The 18,912-nt window shown below is 39.6% G+C and overlaps 2 protein-coding genes across 11 annotated transcripts in view; one reads left to right on the forward strand and one right to left on the reverse strand.

Annotated features, from left to right (window-relative positions):
• The window catches only part of ctnnd2b (catenin (cadherin-associated protein), delta 2b), a 119,744-nt gene extending 116,929 nt beyond the window's left edge, over positions 1-2,815 (forward strand). For all 10 annotated transcript variants that reach the window (XM_068341162.1, XM_068341164.1, XM_068341166.1 and 7 more), the window contains one exon: positions 48-2,815. In XM_068341162.1, the coding sequence (XP_068197263.1) occupies positions 48-311 (264 nt within the window). In that variant the 3' untranslated portion in view covers positions 312-2,815. The remainder of the gene's footprint in view (positions 1-47) is intronic.
• Positions 2,816-5,458: 2,643 nt separating this feature from the next.
• On the reverse strand, positions 5,459-13,726 carry ankrd33bb (ankyrin repeat domain 33Bb). Its single transcript, XM_068341027.1, has 5 exons — positions 12,701-13,726; positions 10,623-10,752; positions 8,064-8,204; positions 7,788-7,951; positions 5,459-7,667 (listed from the first exon to the last, which is right to left on the reverse strand). The coding sequence occupies exons 1-5, from the start codon at positions 13,079-13,081 to the stop codon at positions 7,011-7,013; spliced, it is 1,473 nt and encodes a 490-aa protein (XP_068197128.1). The 5' UTR covers positions 13,082-13,726; the 3' UTR covers positions 5,459-7,010.
• Positions 13,727-18,912: the final 5,186 nt, after the last annotated feature.

Raw genomic sequence — 18,912 nt, forward strand, 5'->3', positions numbered from 1 at the left:
TTTGCATACAGCATCTTTCTCTTCCATTTTTTTTTTTTTTTTTACAGGTTTCATCTCAAGGCCTTCCCTCAGAGCCTTACCCTCCCTTCCAAAACCCTCCCCCACCTGACAGCAGCAACTACGAGGACCAGGCCTTCTACGAAAACCAAGTTCACGCTGGGGGACGCCCTCCCCAGGGGGACCTGAACATGCATTTGCAGGGTCTCAAGTCCACTGGCAATTACGTAGACTTCTACTCAGCCTCACGGCCGTACAGCGAGCTCAACTATGAAACCAGCCACTATCCCGCGTCACCAGACTCCTGGGTCTAACAGCAGCAGCACACGAGTGTGAAGGATTTGAAGGAGGAGGATGAGGAGGAGAGGATGAATAATGGATTAAAAAGGTCCGAAGAGGGTAGTTTAAAACGTGGAGAGAAGATGATTGGACAGTTTCCCCCTCCCTCCCCCATCCTCCTCTGTCGTTTCTAAACAGCATCATTGGAAGCAGAACAACAATGGGGGAGGATGGAGTGCAGGAAAAGAGGTATTAGAAGAAGATTAGTAGATTGCTCACTTTTCAGAGATGTCGGATTGAGGAGAGAAAGAGGAAGAATGAAGCAGGGAAGGACCAGAGCAGCGGCCATGCATGTGCATGCACACCACCGACAAAACCGACAGACACATTTTCTTATTGTGTTTAGTTTGTGATCAACTTCTGCTAGAGGGTTGAGCAGACAAAGACCTCCTGCACCTGAAGGCCCCTGAGGAGAGATTGTATGGATGGACAGACGTGATGAAACAGGAAATACACGGAGAGGATGATGGACAATGAAAGAAAGGATTGGATCCGCGCTTTGGAGGACAGAAGGTTTTGGATTGCAAATGGAATGTTTGGGAGACCCAAGAGAAACCTGTAAATATGTGGTTTAGCAACATGGCTTTTAGTAATGTGAAGCACAACAAGCAGAACTGTAGGACATGTAGGATGTGTGTCACACACACACACACACACACACACACACACACACACTTTTGTTTCTCTATGGCTTCAGTGTGATGTTTCCTCCTTTGGGCAGAAGAACGCTTCTGGATTTTGACATTTGTAATTCTTTTCTTGTTTGTTTTTTTCAGTTTCTTTTGTTGTGTTTCTACTTTTTAAATTCTCATGTCTGGTTGTGTAGGATTTGATGTCCACTGCACATTTACAGAGATGCATTGTGAACTGTACATTGCACTATTTTCTGTCATGTCAGGCCTTTCTCTGTTGGATCAATCTCAATTTTTCACGAAACTTTTGCCCACAAAAAACACACAAAAAACACAAGATGATCTGCACTCTTGTTTCACAGCTTTAGAGGGATGTCAACACATCGCTAGTGTGAAACACTGGATAGGAATTGGGTATTTAAGCATCACTTCTAGTAGGTCATGGTGCTCCTTCTGCTGCCCTGCTGATATTGAACATCAGCCTTTTTGAGACTCACTATTTTTTTTTTACCTACCCACATTAGAACCTCATATTTTTTTTATGTCCCCACGAGCCCGTTGTTGCGTGAACTGTGCTTTCGGTGTATATAACCATGCCAAACGAGGATTACTTCCCCCTTAGCTGAAGGAGGCGGCGTTGAGGGGGGGATTTGGCACTCGGCGTGTTAAAGGGTCGAAGTTCAGCTGAAGCTCTCCACTGAACATCTTTGCGGTTTCAATGATGACAGTTTGTAAATGCTTTGGTTTTTCTATACCGTGATTTACTGCGATGAAAGCTGTCGAGAAAACCACAAACAAAACTCCAAAAAAAAAAAAAAACACCAGGGAGGGACTGTGAGCAGGCGAAGCATTGCTTCCTCCAAAGCTGTACAAAGTTAGTTTCTGTGTTGTAAATTAATCAATGTTTGAAGTACAAAAAAAAAAAAAAAAAGCTTTTCTGAGAGATGGATGGCAATTCTAACTTCATGGTAGACAAAGCTGTTAATAGATTATGGATATATATTATATAATTATAAATATATACTTTTTATGTGCAGATGTGGATGTCACTTATAGCAGCAACATTATGAGAAAAATAAAAAAGATTGTTAAAAAAAGAAATTAAAAAACAGTTACACGTAGGGATTTTGTTCACATTTTCTTTTCTGGTCAACACACTAAACTGTCAACTTTGTGTAGTAATGTTGTTGCTACGTGGAATAGAGTAGGCCGGGGCCCAGGGATCCTCGTTGTCACTGCAGCAGTCTACAAAAGGTGCTACATCTTTGACGAGTATTTCCAATAATGTCTGTATTTTAAATGTGCACAAAATGTTTGTTCCCCTTTGCATCTATGACAAACTTCTGATGATGATTTTGAGCTCTAACCAAATTAAAGGTGACCATATTAAACTATTCAACAAAAAAAGCGTGCTTGGAAACCCCAAATTTGGATCAATCAAACTTGTGACACATGGGTATTTGTCTTTTTTTTTTTTTTTTTTTTTAAATGTCAGAACATTTTAATTGCAGAAAAGTGGCAACGGACCCTGGTTCCCCTCCCTACCCACTGCCGTTTAGAAGTCCTAGAGGTCATCTTCTGATGCTTGAAAAAGAACTCATAGCGCAACTGTCCCCCTCAGAAACACTGGATGAAATGCAGACACGCTGTATTTGTGAGTGAGCCTCAGAAACTGACAACGTAATGTATGTCTTTGTGATCCTTAGGCAGAAAAAAAATCTGACCAGAAGATCTGTATGGAGATATAACGGTCACTTTTTTTGTTGCTAGACCAAACGTGTTTTGAAAAGAAACTTGTGAATCTTTCTATTGCCTCAAACAGATTACAACTGTTCCAAAAAATATAAACAGACCATCGAAGAATTTTTGACTGTGGAGCTGTTTTGTTGTCAAATAAGTGTGTTTTTGGTGTGTTTCAAGTTCAAGCAGAAAGCGGCGTCCTTTGGTGTTGGACAATTTACTGCAAGAGAAAACCATAAACTAATCATTTTTCTTTTTTTAAAAAGCATTAATATGGCAGAATGACGGTGTGTGGTCCACATCCAGTCCACTAAAAACATTTTACAGCTGAATATTCTCAAACGCTGGCTCTCTGACGCCTCCTTCAAACAACTGATCCACCAAGTTTTAATGTAGAGGCAGTTCAGGAGTTCACTATCAAAACCTGTGCGTTTCTTCTTGTATAATAATTTTTCTTAGGACTGCTCAAACTGATTAAGGACCATTAGAATAACATTAATTTGCAAGAAGGTTAATTCCCTTTCTTTACCTTGAACGTGTGCTTCAGAACATTCTGCTCCTTGGACAACATGAAATTCAGAACCCTCGGAAGGGTGAATATTTGAGACAAAGACCTCCTTTGTCCTTATCTACCGAGTTCACAAGGAATTTAGATAAATGTAGATAAATAAGTAACATTTAAAAGGAAGTATATAGAAATTCAAGGCTCTGTCCTTCCATCTGGATACACCAGATAGGTATGTGTTCTGCCTTTCTACGCAGTGGTATGCAATCTGTTAAATAGTTTATGTATCTTCCAAGGTTAAAAATTGAAAATCATACAAAATACTTATATAAAATACCTACTTAAATACAATACTTCTGAATTTCTCCAATATCCAAATGCCATCCAACATTCCCATTAAGTAATTTATATATAATCATGGTAAAAGACAGACAAATAAATAAACCATCAAAGAGACACTGATGCAAACGTAATCTCCTCTGCAGAGAAAATAACCTCACACGACCTTGAGAAAAATTGTCCACTTGTGAATAATGTGAGACTGGTTGTGATATCGATGCCGGTTTCTTTGTACAATATATGAAATACTATTCATTTTAGTGCCAATCAGATGCTTGTGTGCAGCAACGAACATCATATCAAAATCATCCACGGTTCAATGTTAGACGATTCATCCTGGATAGAATGAATCACAGTCTCTAACGACAGAAGAAAGCTTTACCAGGTCCCTCGTGGTTCAGCCACTATTTCCAGGCTGTGTGTGTGTGTTGCATGACCTTGTACATGGGTTAAATACATGTACAAGGTCATGTATTTAACCTACTTTAACTACTGTATATCAATGTCTTAAGGCTGCCCTCTACTGGTCTCTAGAGAAACTACAGCACGGGTCAGGGTGGCAGCCATTTTAGTCTCTATAGACAGATCATCACAGGAGTAGGTTGTTATTGATGAGAACTTTGCACTGGGTCAGATCTTCACGCATCACGCTGTTAGAGAACATAATAAAGCGTGGGGTCACTCCAGGGACCAGAACATCTCTCAGCGGCAGCTGCAGGACACCTAAAGCATTCTGCACACGCTGGAGGCTGATGTGATGAATTCTACCACAGCTTTAAACTTATGTAGACAATGTGCCCACTGATTCAGAGCTCAGATCCTTGAGATAGTGATTATATAGATAGAATGATGTTGAGTTTTGAACTGCCAGGCAGGAGGCCTAGAGGAAGACCAAAGAGGAGGTTTATGGATGTAGAGAAAGAGGACATGAAGGTAGTTGGTGTGAGAGAAGAGGATGCAGAAGACAGGGTTAGATGGAGGCAACTGATTCGCTGTGGCGACACCTGAAGGGAAAAGCTGAAAGGAAAAGAAGATTCAGAACTCTGGTCTCCCTCTGACCTCCTACAAAAACTGAAATCTTCAGATTTAATCAAGGAAGTCATTCCTTGTTTCTCTCTTGTGAGATATTTCGTCTTACCAGATTAAGATTTCGTTCAGCGTGTCACGGTTTGGTGTTTGTGTCATGTTGCTCTGCTGTGCTGAAGTGTGGCAGGAGGCGGGGCTAAACTCATGGGCGGAGCCTGGTCTCCACACCTTTACCTGATCAGACTGATTATGCTGAGGCCTAATCAGTCTGATCTCCTTTGGTTTGGTGCCAGATCGTTCTGTACCTTTTGTTGTTTCCTGGCATCCCTCTTAGCCAATGGGATGCCAGGAAGATACGTAATAGGTAATAGCCAATGGCAGAGCAGCTATGAGAATGTTGCGTTCAGGAACCTGTGGGAGATTCAAGTATCAGCCGATACTGTGTTTTTACATTACGTAGGTCGAAATTTATTTCGTAAGTAGAGGTAATATTTTCCTGCTGAGAAATTTCGTAAGTAGAAAATTTCGTAAGTAGAGACATTCATAAGTAGAGGTATCACTGTACATTCATTCCTTCATTCATTCATTTTCCTGACCGCTTCATCGGCTTTCGTGAGTCACAGGGAGCTGGAGCCTATCCCAGCTGTCCTGGGGCGTGAGGCGGGGGAAACTCCGGGGGTGATGCCAGTGCGCCGCGGAGCCACACGGAGACAGACAAACTAAACGGTCCTTTTATATTTTTGTTGCATCTCAGTGGTTTCCAGTGTTGGGTAGGATCTTTTGAAGAATTTCACATCATTTTATAATCAGATATTTAATGCAGTTGTATTTTGTAAAATATCTTTGAAAGGTTTTTTTTTTTATATTACTTCCATTCCAATGCAAAATTCCAACACACAGGCACTCACACAGACACAAATACTTGCATTCTTACTGAGACTTACATAACCTACATGAAGTAGTAGATAATCTTTGACTATTTGAAGCACAGAAGTCACTAGCTAGGAATATGAAGTTTATTTTAGGTTGCCTTTCCTTTTTTTCCCGGTTTTGTCTTTAACATACTGGTAAGTACCTCTTCTAGCGCGTGTCAGTGTAAAAAAGGCTTCTTGGCCTCCTTCCTGTAAGCTCAGTCATGCCTTCCTGTGGCATTGTGATGTAGCAGCCAGCTATCATTCAGTCGGCTGTGACAAAGCTATAAAATCCCCCCAGCTAGTCCTCCCAAAACTTGTCAGGAAAATGCCCTTAGGATATTACATTCAACACTTTGTCATGTGTGTCCTGCAGTCTTTCTTTTTAAGCCAGTGCGATGTTGTAAAGCTGTATTTTCTCTACTCTTCAGCCCTTGTCTTTATGAACATCTGTTGCTGTTTTCTCCCTGTCGTTCTTACTGAATCTTTCCTTTTTCTGCTTCGTCCCTTTCAACCAAGTCAGGAAATTCTGCTTTAGACTATCATACAAACACTAACTTGGAGTTTTGCAGAAACACTTGATCTTCATTTGTTCTCTTGCAGTGTCATTAAAATTGTCATACATGTAGAAGGAGAAAACCTCTCCGTAAGAGAGGTTCCTTGTTGTTCTTGCTGTTCCTCAGTGAGGAGCTGCTAAACCAAACACTACCCAGGTGTACTTTATGAAGCAAAGAATGAACCTTTTTTTACCTCATAATAAACACCGCATCACATGATTTGTTCTGAAAGAAGCCTTGCATCTAACACTCAACAGTTGATTTGCTAATTGTACAGGAGGGGTGAGATTCAGAGTCCAGTCACCAAAATTTTACTCAAGTACACATCCAGAAGAAGGGAGATGTATTTTTGTTGCTTTGCTAACAACAGAGTAAGCGCTCTACCTTCTCCCCTTTAAATTATTGGCACACATTAAAGGCAACATTCTGACTATTGAGGAGTCAGCAGATGTTAAATTCACAGCCGAATATCTGACAAATACATAATATAATCAAGGGGTGGCTCGGTGGTGCAATGGGTAGCCCTGTTGTCTCGCAGCTAGAAGGTTCCAGGTTCGATTCCTTTCTGTGCGGAGTTTGTATGTTCTCCCATTGTCTGTATGAGTTCTCTCAGGCTTCCTCCAACCTCCAGAAATATGCAGCTTAGGTGAATTGGTCATTCCAAATTGTCCGTTGGTGTGAGCACAAGTAGTTGTTTGATTTTCCCAAGGCCCGGCGATAACCCGCCTTCCGCCCGTAGTCAGCTGAGATGGGCTCCAATGCGAATGCGAACTGCAAGCTGAGCTAGAAACTGAGCCAATTGTTTGGTAGATCAGACAATCAATAGTTAGCCTCCCATCTCCCATTGCTAAACAAATCACCAAACACTTTGTTTGGTGATTTGAGTAATGTTTAAACATTTAGAATCAATCGATTTCGTTGACTTTTCTAGGGCTGTTACACAGCGAAGGATTCTCCTTTCTTCTCATCTCCTCCTTGTCAGAGGTAAGAGTCTTTTTCTGTCCTCCTCCTGCCTCCTCTCTACCCTCTTCATCTTATAGTCCCACTTTGGGATCTGGAGCTGATTGTAGTTTTTGTTCCGTCTGAGTTTTTCCGGTATAAATGTTGGATTAGGGGCTTTACAAAGCCTGACTTTGGGTACCACGATGCCAGGCCTCACACTGCTTCTCCTCATCATATCAAGCGGGAGGAGACTCGCTCGTCTTATGGCCACTGTTGACACTGCTGCCACATCGCTCAGCAGTCCAAGCTGGAGGCTCGACCTCCGATCTCTCACCTTGGGGATTAGGAGGACCCGTGAGTTCTGGAAAAATCTCTTGTAGTTGCTCAGTCTGTCTGGACCCAAGCGCTTAAGCTCAGCGATCCGCTGCCTTCTCACAATCTCCTGCACAGCATGACGACGCTTCCCAATGCATGGCGGGCTTGCTGGAGACAGAGTGTGGCAAGCTGTAGCAATGAACGGACTGGAGATACTGGTGGTGATCCGGACCATGTGGTCAAGAACCCCATCATCCACTGGGTTTACTTTGTTGTGGATGTAAAATCTGTAAGGGCAGCATGAGAAGAGGTTGATTAAACGCCTCCAGCAGGACTTTGGTTCTTTAGCCTGGGCCACCAGCTCCTGAACAACAACACCACACATCACAGTGTCAAGAAATCAACAATACATCTTGACTCCTCACTGAATTTCTCAAAGTTGGATTAAAAAAACAGTAAGGTGTGCATTCAGCTGTGCATTCACCTCCAGCATTGGCCACTCCATGGGGAAGGAGTCACAGAATTGTTCAGCACAGGGCTTTGACATGAGTTGATGCATCAGGTTAGCCGTCTCATATCGACCAGTGAAGAGAGCCCACTCCCTCGATGTCATACTACGACCATTGTCCTTAGCCTGGATGTCTCCACCTGTGAACAGAGAAGTTAAGGATCCTGTGAGGAACTATGGGAATAAAGCCGTACTGAAATCTACTTTGCATTCACCCAGACCATCTTATAAAAAACAGTGTTAGCGGGTTACCAGCCAGCATAATCGCTCTGACGCACTCAGCCCGGCCTTGCATGGCAGCTTTCATCAAAGCTGTGAAACCATGACAGTTCCTCCTCTCAATGTCCAGCCCAGGGAAGTAGTTGAGTAGGTAGTTTGAGATGATCATGTGACCTGCAGACCAGAGGAGACAGTGGTTTGCAGACGAGAATCCAGAACTCTTACTTGAGCGCTGCAGCTCACAAACAATTTGTTTTTTACTTGTTACATTGAATATAACGCTGCTGCTGTGATGTCCACAGGGCCGTTAGCAGATCATTCACACTCTTTATTTTTGCAGTGAAGTGCGTCACTCAGAATAAATTGGGTGGAACGTCACGCTGCAGCAGCGGAGTGTGAGCTCACGTCGGCTGAGTGTTGCATCTGTTAACATGGGTGTCAAGATGGGAAACAGCAGGTACTGGGACTGTTCGTGGTATGCAGCGAGTGTTGGGAAATTATTCAAATATATATGACGTTGCCAAAGAATTGGAACATCTGTCTTTACAGGCATATGAATTTTAACGATATTATTAATCTGTAGGGTTTAATATAAACCTTATCCAATCACACCTTCCCAGGTGTGATTAGATTCATCTTTTTTTGACTGTTCTTTCAGATGTACATTTCTGAGGTCTGGCATGGATGTTGGATGAATAATGGCGACTTAAGTTTTGTTCTATTTTCTTGAACATTTTGGTTTAAATTATTAGTGAATAAGCGAGAAAAAGCCGGTATATTTAAGTGATTTGTATCTGTGAGTTGGTTTAATTTGGTGCAGAAGACAAATTTCAAATTTCTGGCTCCTATAATTCCAGTATTCTTAAATTATGGTTGAATGAATATTATTGTCACATTTATTACCCATATTCCATCAACGCTCTTGCACATTTTTTACAAATGATGCCATGTAGAAATGGCCATATGTCTCAAGTTTTTCTTTTCTTCCAGTATGCTGCAGCGACACCAAAGAGGACGGTTTAATTTGTCTAAGCCACTAATGTGGCTTAGACAAATTAATTTTTTTGTCACATTAAATTTGTAAATTTGTGTCATGGTGTGAAACAGAATTTTTCTATCCTTATTTGCTCTTTTTTGTGTATTTTCTGCAGTTTCACGACTGTCGTCCCTACGAAAGCTTCCCGTCTGTCTCCTCTGATAATCTGCCCCATCCTTAGTCAATTCACCTTAAATGCTAACATTACTGTCTGTTAATCCACATGCATGATTTCCCTTTCACTCGTCATCGAACCAGAAGATTGAAAAACATCTGATCTCCTAGTTAGTTCAGATTCAGTGCTGCACAAATTCTTTGAATTGAGACTATTGTAGAGCTTTGAATGCAGATGTTGAATTGGAGTTTGAGGAGAATGGCTAATAATGGGAGTTCACCTCTGAAGTACCTGAGTTTAATTCTCCTCGTCCAGACACTCAACCTTTTCTAGGCTGTGAGGAAAGTTTTTGTTCTCGTTGGAATACCCTGCCGTGGTCACGTGGGGCGAGTCTTGAACACCTTTTACTCAGCGGAGCTGCAGAGCGCTTTGGCATGAAAGGAGATCGATATTTCTTTTAATGAAGCAGAAAATGAAGAGCAGTCTGCAGCTATTCATCTCAGACCGCAGAAAGTCATTCATCATTGTTACCAGATAAGATGCTGGGTCACCATGTCTGATACATGTGGCTGTGACACTATGAAATTACTCGCCATGGTATTTTGTAATGTCTGCAAATCCAAGCGATTTCTTGTAAAAGACCTCTTATTAAGATTAAATGATTAAAGAACACTTTTATAAGTCCCCATAGGGGAAATTATGTTTCCCCTCTTGTTCTTTTGTATACATGTATGTATATGGTACAGGCACACACACACACACAAAGGGTCTGTAGGGCATTCAAATAATTAATGGTGAGAGGTAGAATGGCATTTCCAATGAGCAATAAAGGGGACGGTGTCTTGCTCAAGGGCACCTCGGCAGTGCTCTCAGTACTCTCCACTACCAGTTTACACCTTTGGAGAATGAGCTAGGAATTAAGATTTGTACATTTAAAGGAATGACATATAAGATAAATGAGAGATTGTTCAACTTTAACAATTTATGTATTAACTGTCAGTCAAGGCCAAAAGTTTATATTCAGGTATTTAAATGAAAAGCTGAAAGGGTTCCACAGGAGTATAAACTGACCTCATCACCACAGAATCATGTCAACATGCCAACATGGAATGTGTTTGGCCTAAAATGCTCTGTCACTCAATATTAAAACACTTTTTTTTGCTAATAGCTATGAGGCTTCTCTTAGTTTGACACTGAGTGAAACAGATTCTTGTGATCTCAAGGGATTGATAAGAAAAGGCATCTGTATTTAAAGTGGAATTATTTTGTGATTATGTGATCATGTTCAGGTTTTATTTCTCCCCATTTCCAAAATCCCTTAGAATTAAGAAAGATAATATTTTAGAATTATCTTGTTCTACTTCTTTTTTTAAGCTTAGTTATTAAAATAAAACAAGACAACAACCAAGACCAGCTACAGACTGGAGGTACGTTTGTTGACCTGCTTGTGCTGCAGTGATGAGAGCCGTGTTTCCTTCGTTGTCCTGCCAGTTAACATCGAGATACGGGCACTGAGAGAGGGCAATGACCACATCCACGTAACCATGGTAACATGCCACGATCAGGCCAGACTGAAACACAAAGACAAGAGTGTTTTTTAGATTACGTCACTAATTTTGCTGAAAATAATGATGGTACATTAAGTCCAATAAGTCTAATAGAAAAAATCCATAGTTAAAAAGCAAACCAACATTTTAACCTTGTTTTAATCTCTAATTTCATTGTATTTGATACATAGTATTTGATACCATGACAACAAAGGCTATTGTATTTTATTTTCTATATTTATTTTTTTTTTACTTTTTTCTATAAATCTTTAACCCCACTTGAAAAATGAACATGCAATCAGGATAAGGCCTGATGCATAATAGCCTGTAAAAAAATGCTAAATTTGATCGGATCAGCTGGTGTGGTGGTTGTGGCTGATGGATAGGGAATGCAGATGAAGATCACATACAGTAATCACACTGGGAATTTGGGTTTATTCAAGTTGATGAAGGTGAAAATCGTGAAAACCGTAGTTTGTTTTCACACAGAAAATAAGGTTTGTGCTGCAGAGTCAGGGTTCCAGGCACGTTGTAACGGAGCATGTTCAGAGTGACATCCATTTCACAAATCCTTTTGTGAATTTTTATGTTTAAACACCCTGCAAAAAAAAAAAGAGAGAATTGATCCAGCTAATTTCAATGGCAGCATTTCCTTCGTTTTATGTTGCCACGTTCTGAAGAGACTGAAGCAAATTTCTCTCCTGCTGCTGAAGGCTGCTCCTTGTGCTTGGCATACGTTTTACCTAGTGTTCAGGTAAATGTCTTGACAAGCCTCTAACAGCTGAGCATTGATAGCAAGCTGCTTCCTGACACTGTGCAGTTTACATCCTCCATCTGCCACTAGAGGCTTAACCAAATGCTCTGAAACCTCCTTTAGAATTTGACCTTAAACATCCTTCCGTTTAACAGGAGCTGCAGACAGCAATTCTGGCCTGATGGCAAAGTCTGATGTCACTGAGTTCACTCTGGGTCAAGATGCTCTTTATCTGACCTTATTGCCCCTTTCTTCCCAACTTTTTTTGCGCCACGGACTGGTTTAATGTCTTCTTTCGTCTCCTCACTCATTTTTTTTACCCTGCGTAAAAAAACTTCATAAAAATGTTTATTGTTCATTTTGCTAGATATGGAGTTTCAATTTAGTGGTATTGCATTATGTATTCTGTATGTACATTAGCTCATTACTTTATTTGTATTTGCACACACACACACACACACACACGGCCCATAAGCATTCATTGTGGTGCGAGAAGAATGAGTAATTACAGAAAACAAATGGTTTATACCTTCACTTTGATTGATGCTGTTTTTTCCAGGTCAACCTGCCAACCTGTCAACGCCAACCTGCTGCTTTCTGTTACCTCTGTTAGAAATACTAGCTGAAGGCCTCGCTGACTGGAGTCAGCGCACAAAAGTTTTGGGCCCTCGGGAGGACAAGGTGAAAAATGGTGGAGACAATTGGCACCAGAACCACAACTAATCAAAGCAGACATTGGAACTGAACATCAGCAACTTCTAAGTAAATCCTAGGGAGAAAATATAAGATTTTAGTTGTTTTGTGAAGGCCTTGCAAAAAAAAAAACCAACACAATAATGAGAGTTGATTTTCTTTATGGTTTGTGTTGGTGCACTTCCTTGACACTCAGGTGTTTTTACAGTCATTGACTTGCTTTTTAAAAAAAAATTATTTACTTATTTATAAGCCATATTGGGCTATTTCAACAGAGGTGTAACAGGCATGTGAACTAAATATTTTCTAGTTCAGCTTTACTTTTGTGGTTAAAATATGCATTAAACCTGACAAATTGTAATGGGATCTTGAGATTTGTCCTGTTAAAAATTGGAAAATTGAAAGCGGACAAAAATGTACAAACAAAATGTCAAGTTTTCCTACGTAAGTTTAAACAATTTATAAAACCCACAGGTGCACGAAAATGAAGCATTCCAATGAAATATAGATGATCCAAACACTTACTCTTCTGTTCCTATCCGTCTCTTTCACCTCCTCTTCGGTCACCCCTTGTCTGATCATAATCTTAACGATGATGACGTTGTTGTTGCAGCAGGCATTAAAGAAGGAAATGGGCTCTGGGCTGTCGTAGATCGGTGAGCGGCACATGAAAGACACAACCGAACTGTCCGGGGGATAGAAAGAATCGTCAGACGCAATGCTTCTCGTGTCTGAATGATCCGAAAGGGCCTCAAAGTCCAACTCCTCAAACTCCTGGTAGATATCGTCCTCATCTTCCCAATAGTTTCTTGTGTAATCAACTTCGATCACCTCTTCCCGGTCCTCCTCAGACACCTCACTCTCCTCCCCATGTTCATTTGTGATTGACATGCCAGGTGTATCCATAGCAACTTTACTGTTCCTGACCTCCGTCTCACCAAATCTCCAGCATGCTGCTTCTCCATTCTCTTGAACCTTCACGTTGTTCCTCTTTGAACACCATTTAAACCCTCCCCTGCCCCTAACCACAACGCTAAATGGTTGTTGAGGCCCAGGGGTTGTTGTCCGCTATCCTGCTGCTGTACTTCGTCTCATTTTGTCAAGCTACTGACATCGGCCCATTTCCTTTGCTTCTCAAGAGATAAGGGTCACAAGGGATACATGAGGTTCAATCCCATGCTCCCAATCATCTATCATCCCGTAGTGAGTATATATTATTCATTGTAATTCATTGATTCAGGATGAATGATTATATAATGTAAAAGGCTATAGAAGTTAGGAGCCCCTTTAACTCCACAAAACAACGGCATCAAGAACGGTTTGATCAAACTTGATCTGGTGAAGAAAATAATGATAAATCAAAATGATTTACGAGTTTTCCTCTTGAGTCCTCCAGGTGGTATGTCTAAATAAATGCAGGCTTTTGAGTCCAACGTTATCCTGGATTTATAAATTACAGAAGAGTAAATAAATCCACACGACCTTTTGCAAATCCATTGATGTGAATTGATCATGAAAGCAGATCCACGACTCTTGCTTGAATTCTTGAGGCCTTGGTGAGACACTGAAGCTGATCTCTAGTGAGCAGAAGGACAGTCAATCACTCTGGTTGGAAACAGTGACGGTTACTAGTGACAGCGCTGAGCGGCTAATCTTGCGTTTCCCCATGAAAAAAAAACAAAACAGGCCAGTGATGGCCAGCAATGGGATAATTCTCTTGAAGTGACGCATGATAATCCCTTTAGTCACTCATTACCTCTTGCTGATTTATCGTATCCCACCCCAGTGGGGACCGCTGAATGATACAAGCACAGAAAGTGTGTCACTTACTTTTGACAATCTTTCTCTTCATGTCCGAATGGATTCTAAAGTGATGCTTCACACAGGAATAAAAGATTTTTATCCCAAGATATCAAGAGCACTAATAATGGAGAGTATGAACGATGAATACAACAAACAGCAAATCTTCACCAGCTTTTTGTTTGTTTTTTTTGTGCCAGAAGATATCCTTATTAGAGAATTAAACATCTTTAGTGCATTCAATCCAGCCAACCCTTCCTCCATCTGGTTTCAACCAAAGCTGCACTTAATACTGGCAGCTTAGAATGGATTTTTCAACCATGTGACTTCATTTGCGTATGAGGTATAGTGGAAAGACTGGGAGCTCTGTGGATAAAGACAGCCAATGTCACCTTAAACGCAGTCAAGTGAACCCCAAACGACAGCTACGATCATTTAAGTACTGACAAATTCATATACATAAGAATGATATTTTCTTAATGTTGAATTTACTTCAAGCACTGAAACATTTAAATTTGAGACATTTTAAATTTTTGAGGCCAAACAATTGTTAAGTGATCGCAGAATTGCTGCTGAGTGGATGATCAAGTTTGAATTTCTTTAAAGGGACAGTCAAGTTAATTTTAAGTGACACATATGTTATTCATCTTTATGAAAAAATGAATTTTATGTGTAGCATCATCCGTTTGGTCAAAAAAACGTAAAATCTGCATGCGGAAGCTGCTGCGGCGCAGATTTTAAGCCGGATGTATGTTTTCTATTTTTCACAATGATAACATATATGTAACTTAAAATTAACTTTACTGTCCCTTCAATTTTATCAATGTATCAATAATTTGAACGTAATTTGAAAGGATTTAACTTGAATGCTGTGCTAATAAAAAAAAACATATCTTCAAAACCCAGATTCTGCAATTGAACCACAGACTAAGAGAAATTAAAATCACCTCTGCACAATTTTAACAGATTAAATAAGTGCTCAGTACCTTTTTGTATACGACTGTGACAGTATTTTTATTATTAAGGCTTAAACATGCCAAGTTCACTTCCAGCTTCTCGTTTTCATTTTTGTGACCGGGTTGGCGTGCAAGTCAGTCCAGTTCACAAAGCCATGACCTGATCAGCTGACCTGAGCGTCTATGGCACAGTGTTCTGTGCTAAGTGCCTTCAGCAAGCAAGTTTCACCACATATTTATTGTGCAACAACATTTCAACTAAGTCTCATCTCTTGTGGTCAGATCCTGACCATCCTGCTAGTTCTGTGTGAGCAAGGCCTTTTTTTCTTTTATATAGATTTTATACTTGCTTTTGCCTGAAGTCTGGTAATTCATGAAATGAAAAAGGAATCAGTCTTTATGATGCAACCCTAATCTCCTTAAGGAGGGACAAATCAAATGCTCTGAGTCCTGGAAAAAAAGTTTGATCCCATTGTACTTGTTTCAAAATGAAGCTCAAATTGGAAAAAAAGATTTAGCCTGACAGTAGAAATGTTTCAGCAGCATACGTTCCTAATCTCTACTTGGCTTCCAAAACTGTTAAGACTGTGTATTAGCAGGAAGGTAATTGGATTCAGCAGAAATAACCCACATCCTGTTCCCAGAGTAACGCTTTACAGCAATACCAGATATCATCCCATAATGAGAGCAGTCCTGTACAATGCTGAAGCCTATGAATAAAGGTATTCAAACATTGCATTTTTGATTAATACCTTTTATGTGACATTACAGCCACATTTCATATACAGTATCATTAATAAATCCAGCATTACTGTGACCACTATGTTTTTTTCAGCAATTTCAAGCTCAGACTAACCGTTTAATGCATCCACCGGACATAAATACATTTTAACAGAATGCCTGAAAAGTCCTGGTTGGCATCTGTGTTTCAATTGCTTTGAATAGCTGCTCTCTATAGGTTGACCATCATAAAACGTATTTCTGAAAATACATTTCTGGACCTAAGAACTACAAGAATTTACGTGCCCTCAATTGACAGATTTCTACAAACAGGAACATTCAACAATATGGAATTCGTTTTTGGTTAATTGTTCACTTTATTTTTTATTTTTTACCCTAAAAGCGGTCTAAAATGACCAGTGGTTACCACACAAATGCTTACTAAATCATAAAAATGAGAAATATTTTTTTTTCATGCTTTAACCTTTATTTAACCAAGAAAACTGTCGGTGGATTAGGAAGAAACATCCCATAATCTTCTCTTAATCTTTTCAGGACCACATTTAGCCGATTTTTGGTCAACAGAATTTCACTTGACCTGTAACTCCCGTTTTTTCACCGAGCTAAAAACTTGCATATCCTTGTTACACAATAGAAAATGTGTAAATTAATCCTGAAACAGCATTAGCACATTTTAGCCTTTGTGTACAATGGATGGTGAAATCAAACTTAGAATATCTCCACATGAAACACAAAATACCATAACAAAAAACTACTTCCAGCATGTATACTTTCCAATGTTAATGCACTAAAAACATTTGAGAATTTCCAGAATCTGTTGAAGGGCAATGTGGCAAATTTAGATGAGTTCCGTCATAGTTTGATAAACTGGCTGCGCAGCACAACATGAGCGATTTGGCCCAATGAGAGGATGCATTCTGCTACCGCCCTGTTGAAGGCAATAATGTAATAAGAGCTGATAACGTAATAAATTAGCCCTTTTTTTAAATGGAAAAAATTACGTAATAACTGCTCAATAACCTAATAAAAGTCCCCAACTGATAATTTCTGGCTCAGGGTTAAGTTGTTGTTTTTTTTATGAGGCAAATGAATGAATGAGCCAGTAATGTAATAAATGATTGCATTATTAGTCAAAAATTATTACATGATCAGTTTTACTGACATATTACAAGGGTAAATTTATTACACTATTGGCTGTTATTACATTATTGGCTCTAACACACCCTCACAAGAAAGCTATTAGCACCATTAAAGCCCTGACCCACTCAGGTCACATTGTGCTCGTCTCCTTTACTGTCAGGGCAGAGATACAGCCCCAAGGAACATGAACTAATAGACTGAGTAACAGATTCCTCTCCTGAGCTCTAGTCTTCAACGCCTGACACTCCCCTCCATCCACACCACCTGCACACAGGCTCCAATATCTTTTAAAGAAAGCAATGCACACATTCACATTTAGCTGTATTTTTCCACATACTTCTTCATAATTGACGTCTACATCTGAGCTAGTCACCGTTTCAGTTCAATGGGGCTCATGACATTAATCTGATTTTTTTGTTGTGTCGAATAGTTCCAAGTAGATGAAAGCACTAACATTCTGCTCCTTTTTAATGCAGAGATACTTTCACATTGAAGTAGTGGTTTTGTTTTACGACCTTATAAACATAAAATCAATTTACAGTCAACATCCCATCTGCAGATAGTGTGAAATACAGTCGCGCTCCAATGCATTTAAAATATTTTAGACACCTTTGGAAGGATGCCATTACCCATGAAATCAGAGGGGAAATGAGCAATTACTGAAAATTGGAAAGGCATTCATTTCCCATCATATTAATCATCTCATCCCCCTTAGGATGCAACTTGTTACAGCTTATGGGCAGAACACCGATTTCAGAAGCCATAACTCGTAACCAAAAAATGAGAAGGGACATGATTAACATCAGTAAAATCTTCAATAGTGTCCAGAAGAATCTGCAAACAGATAATTTCAACCATTTATTACAATTTCAAATAAGACTTAAAATTTGTTGATTTCAAGTTAAAGTCAACACCACCGTCTGTGTATAAAAAGATCATTTGCATCGACTAATTGAAATTGAAGACCAAAAATTCAAGTGTCCAGCTCAGTCGAAGGTCACTTAGCAGCAGTACATACAATCAGCATTTCACAAAGCAGCAGCACTAAAAGAGTCATCAATAAAATTGTAATTTACAATGAATAATAAAAAAAAAGCAGTCAATATTCACCAAGCACATTGAAAGAAATTGTAACATCAGAAACAGATATCATTTCATTCCAAGTTTGATAAAACTTTGTAAAGTTTGATCCGAAATAAATTACAAAATGTACAAAATCTGTAAACCGAAAATAGCTACTTCAAGTTTTATTTATTTAAAATGATTATTAGCTGCAGCAAGAAATGGCGTCTTTGCGATTGCTGTGGCGTGCTGCCAGCATCATTATTGGAAACTGATTTTAAGATGATGCGTCACGCTTCAGCACAGCAGGTGAGTCCTTTTGACATCAGTAAAGGAAAAGACTGGTGCAAAAGGATAAAAACAGCAGCTTGTGAATTCAACCAACATCAATCATTCTGGCATTGCTAGACATTTATGTGAAGATGTAATTCATTAAAACAATTGTTCCAATGAAAAAAAAAAATCTAATTTTCAGCCGTTTGCTTCTTAATAACCTGTAAATAAGAGTTTAAACAGCTGATCAGCAGCTCTAAAAGCAACCAACGATCAACAAGCTCACATTATAATAAATATTTCTATAAAACAGACATCTTCCAGTTAAGACATTTTCAGTAGAAACCCGACTTTTGCAGTGTGGATTTGATGCGGTAAAGTCTTGCACAATGCCAAATGTTTGAAAAAAACGATTTCTTTGCTTTAAAAAGGAAAGTGTTGAACACTAAATAAGTACAAATATATCAGATATATAGAAACAAAAACAAAATACAAATTGCTCCATCTTGTCCCTCATTTCAGAGTCTTTGTAAGACCGTTACAAGTATTCTGGTCAGACATCCCTGAAATGATAAAAAGCTTCCCATTAAGATACTTTGATTGTGACCATGGCAAAGCCTCACAGCGTGCAATAAAAAGGGAAACAGAGTTCAAGCTGATGCCACTTCAACTCCAACATTTTCAAAACGATGAAATTAAAACTTAAAATGTCAACTGCCTTGAAGATAAAAAAATATGTTAAACAGCAGGGACAGTCTGCCCAAC

The sequence above is a fragment of the Antennarius striatus genome, chromosome 18 (assembly GCF_040054535.1).
Source record: "Antennarius striatus isolate MH-2024 chromosome 18, ASM4005453v1, whole genome shotgun sequence".
NCBI lineage: Eukaryota > Metazoa > Chordata > Actinopteri > Lophiiformes > Antennariidae > Antennarius > Antennarius striatus.

Excerpts from the sequence above, each read along its gene's own strand:
- ankrd33bb (XM_068341027.1), bottom strand. The coding sequence starts at position 13,081 with ATGGATACACCTGGCATGTCAATCACAAATGAACATGGGGAGGAGAGT. Across the intron at positions 7,952-8,063 it reads CAGAGCGATTATGCTGGCTG|GTGGAGACATCCAGGCTAAG; the intron begins GTAACCCGCTAA and ends CTCTGTTCACAG. Across the intron at positions 7,668-7,787 it reads TGGAGTGGCCAATGCTGGAG|GAGCTGGTGGCCCAGGCTAA; the intron begins GTGAATGCACAG and ends GTTGTTGTTCAG.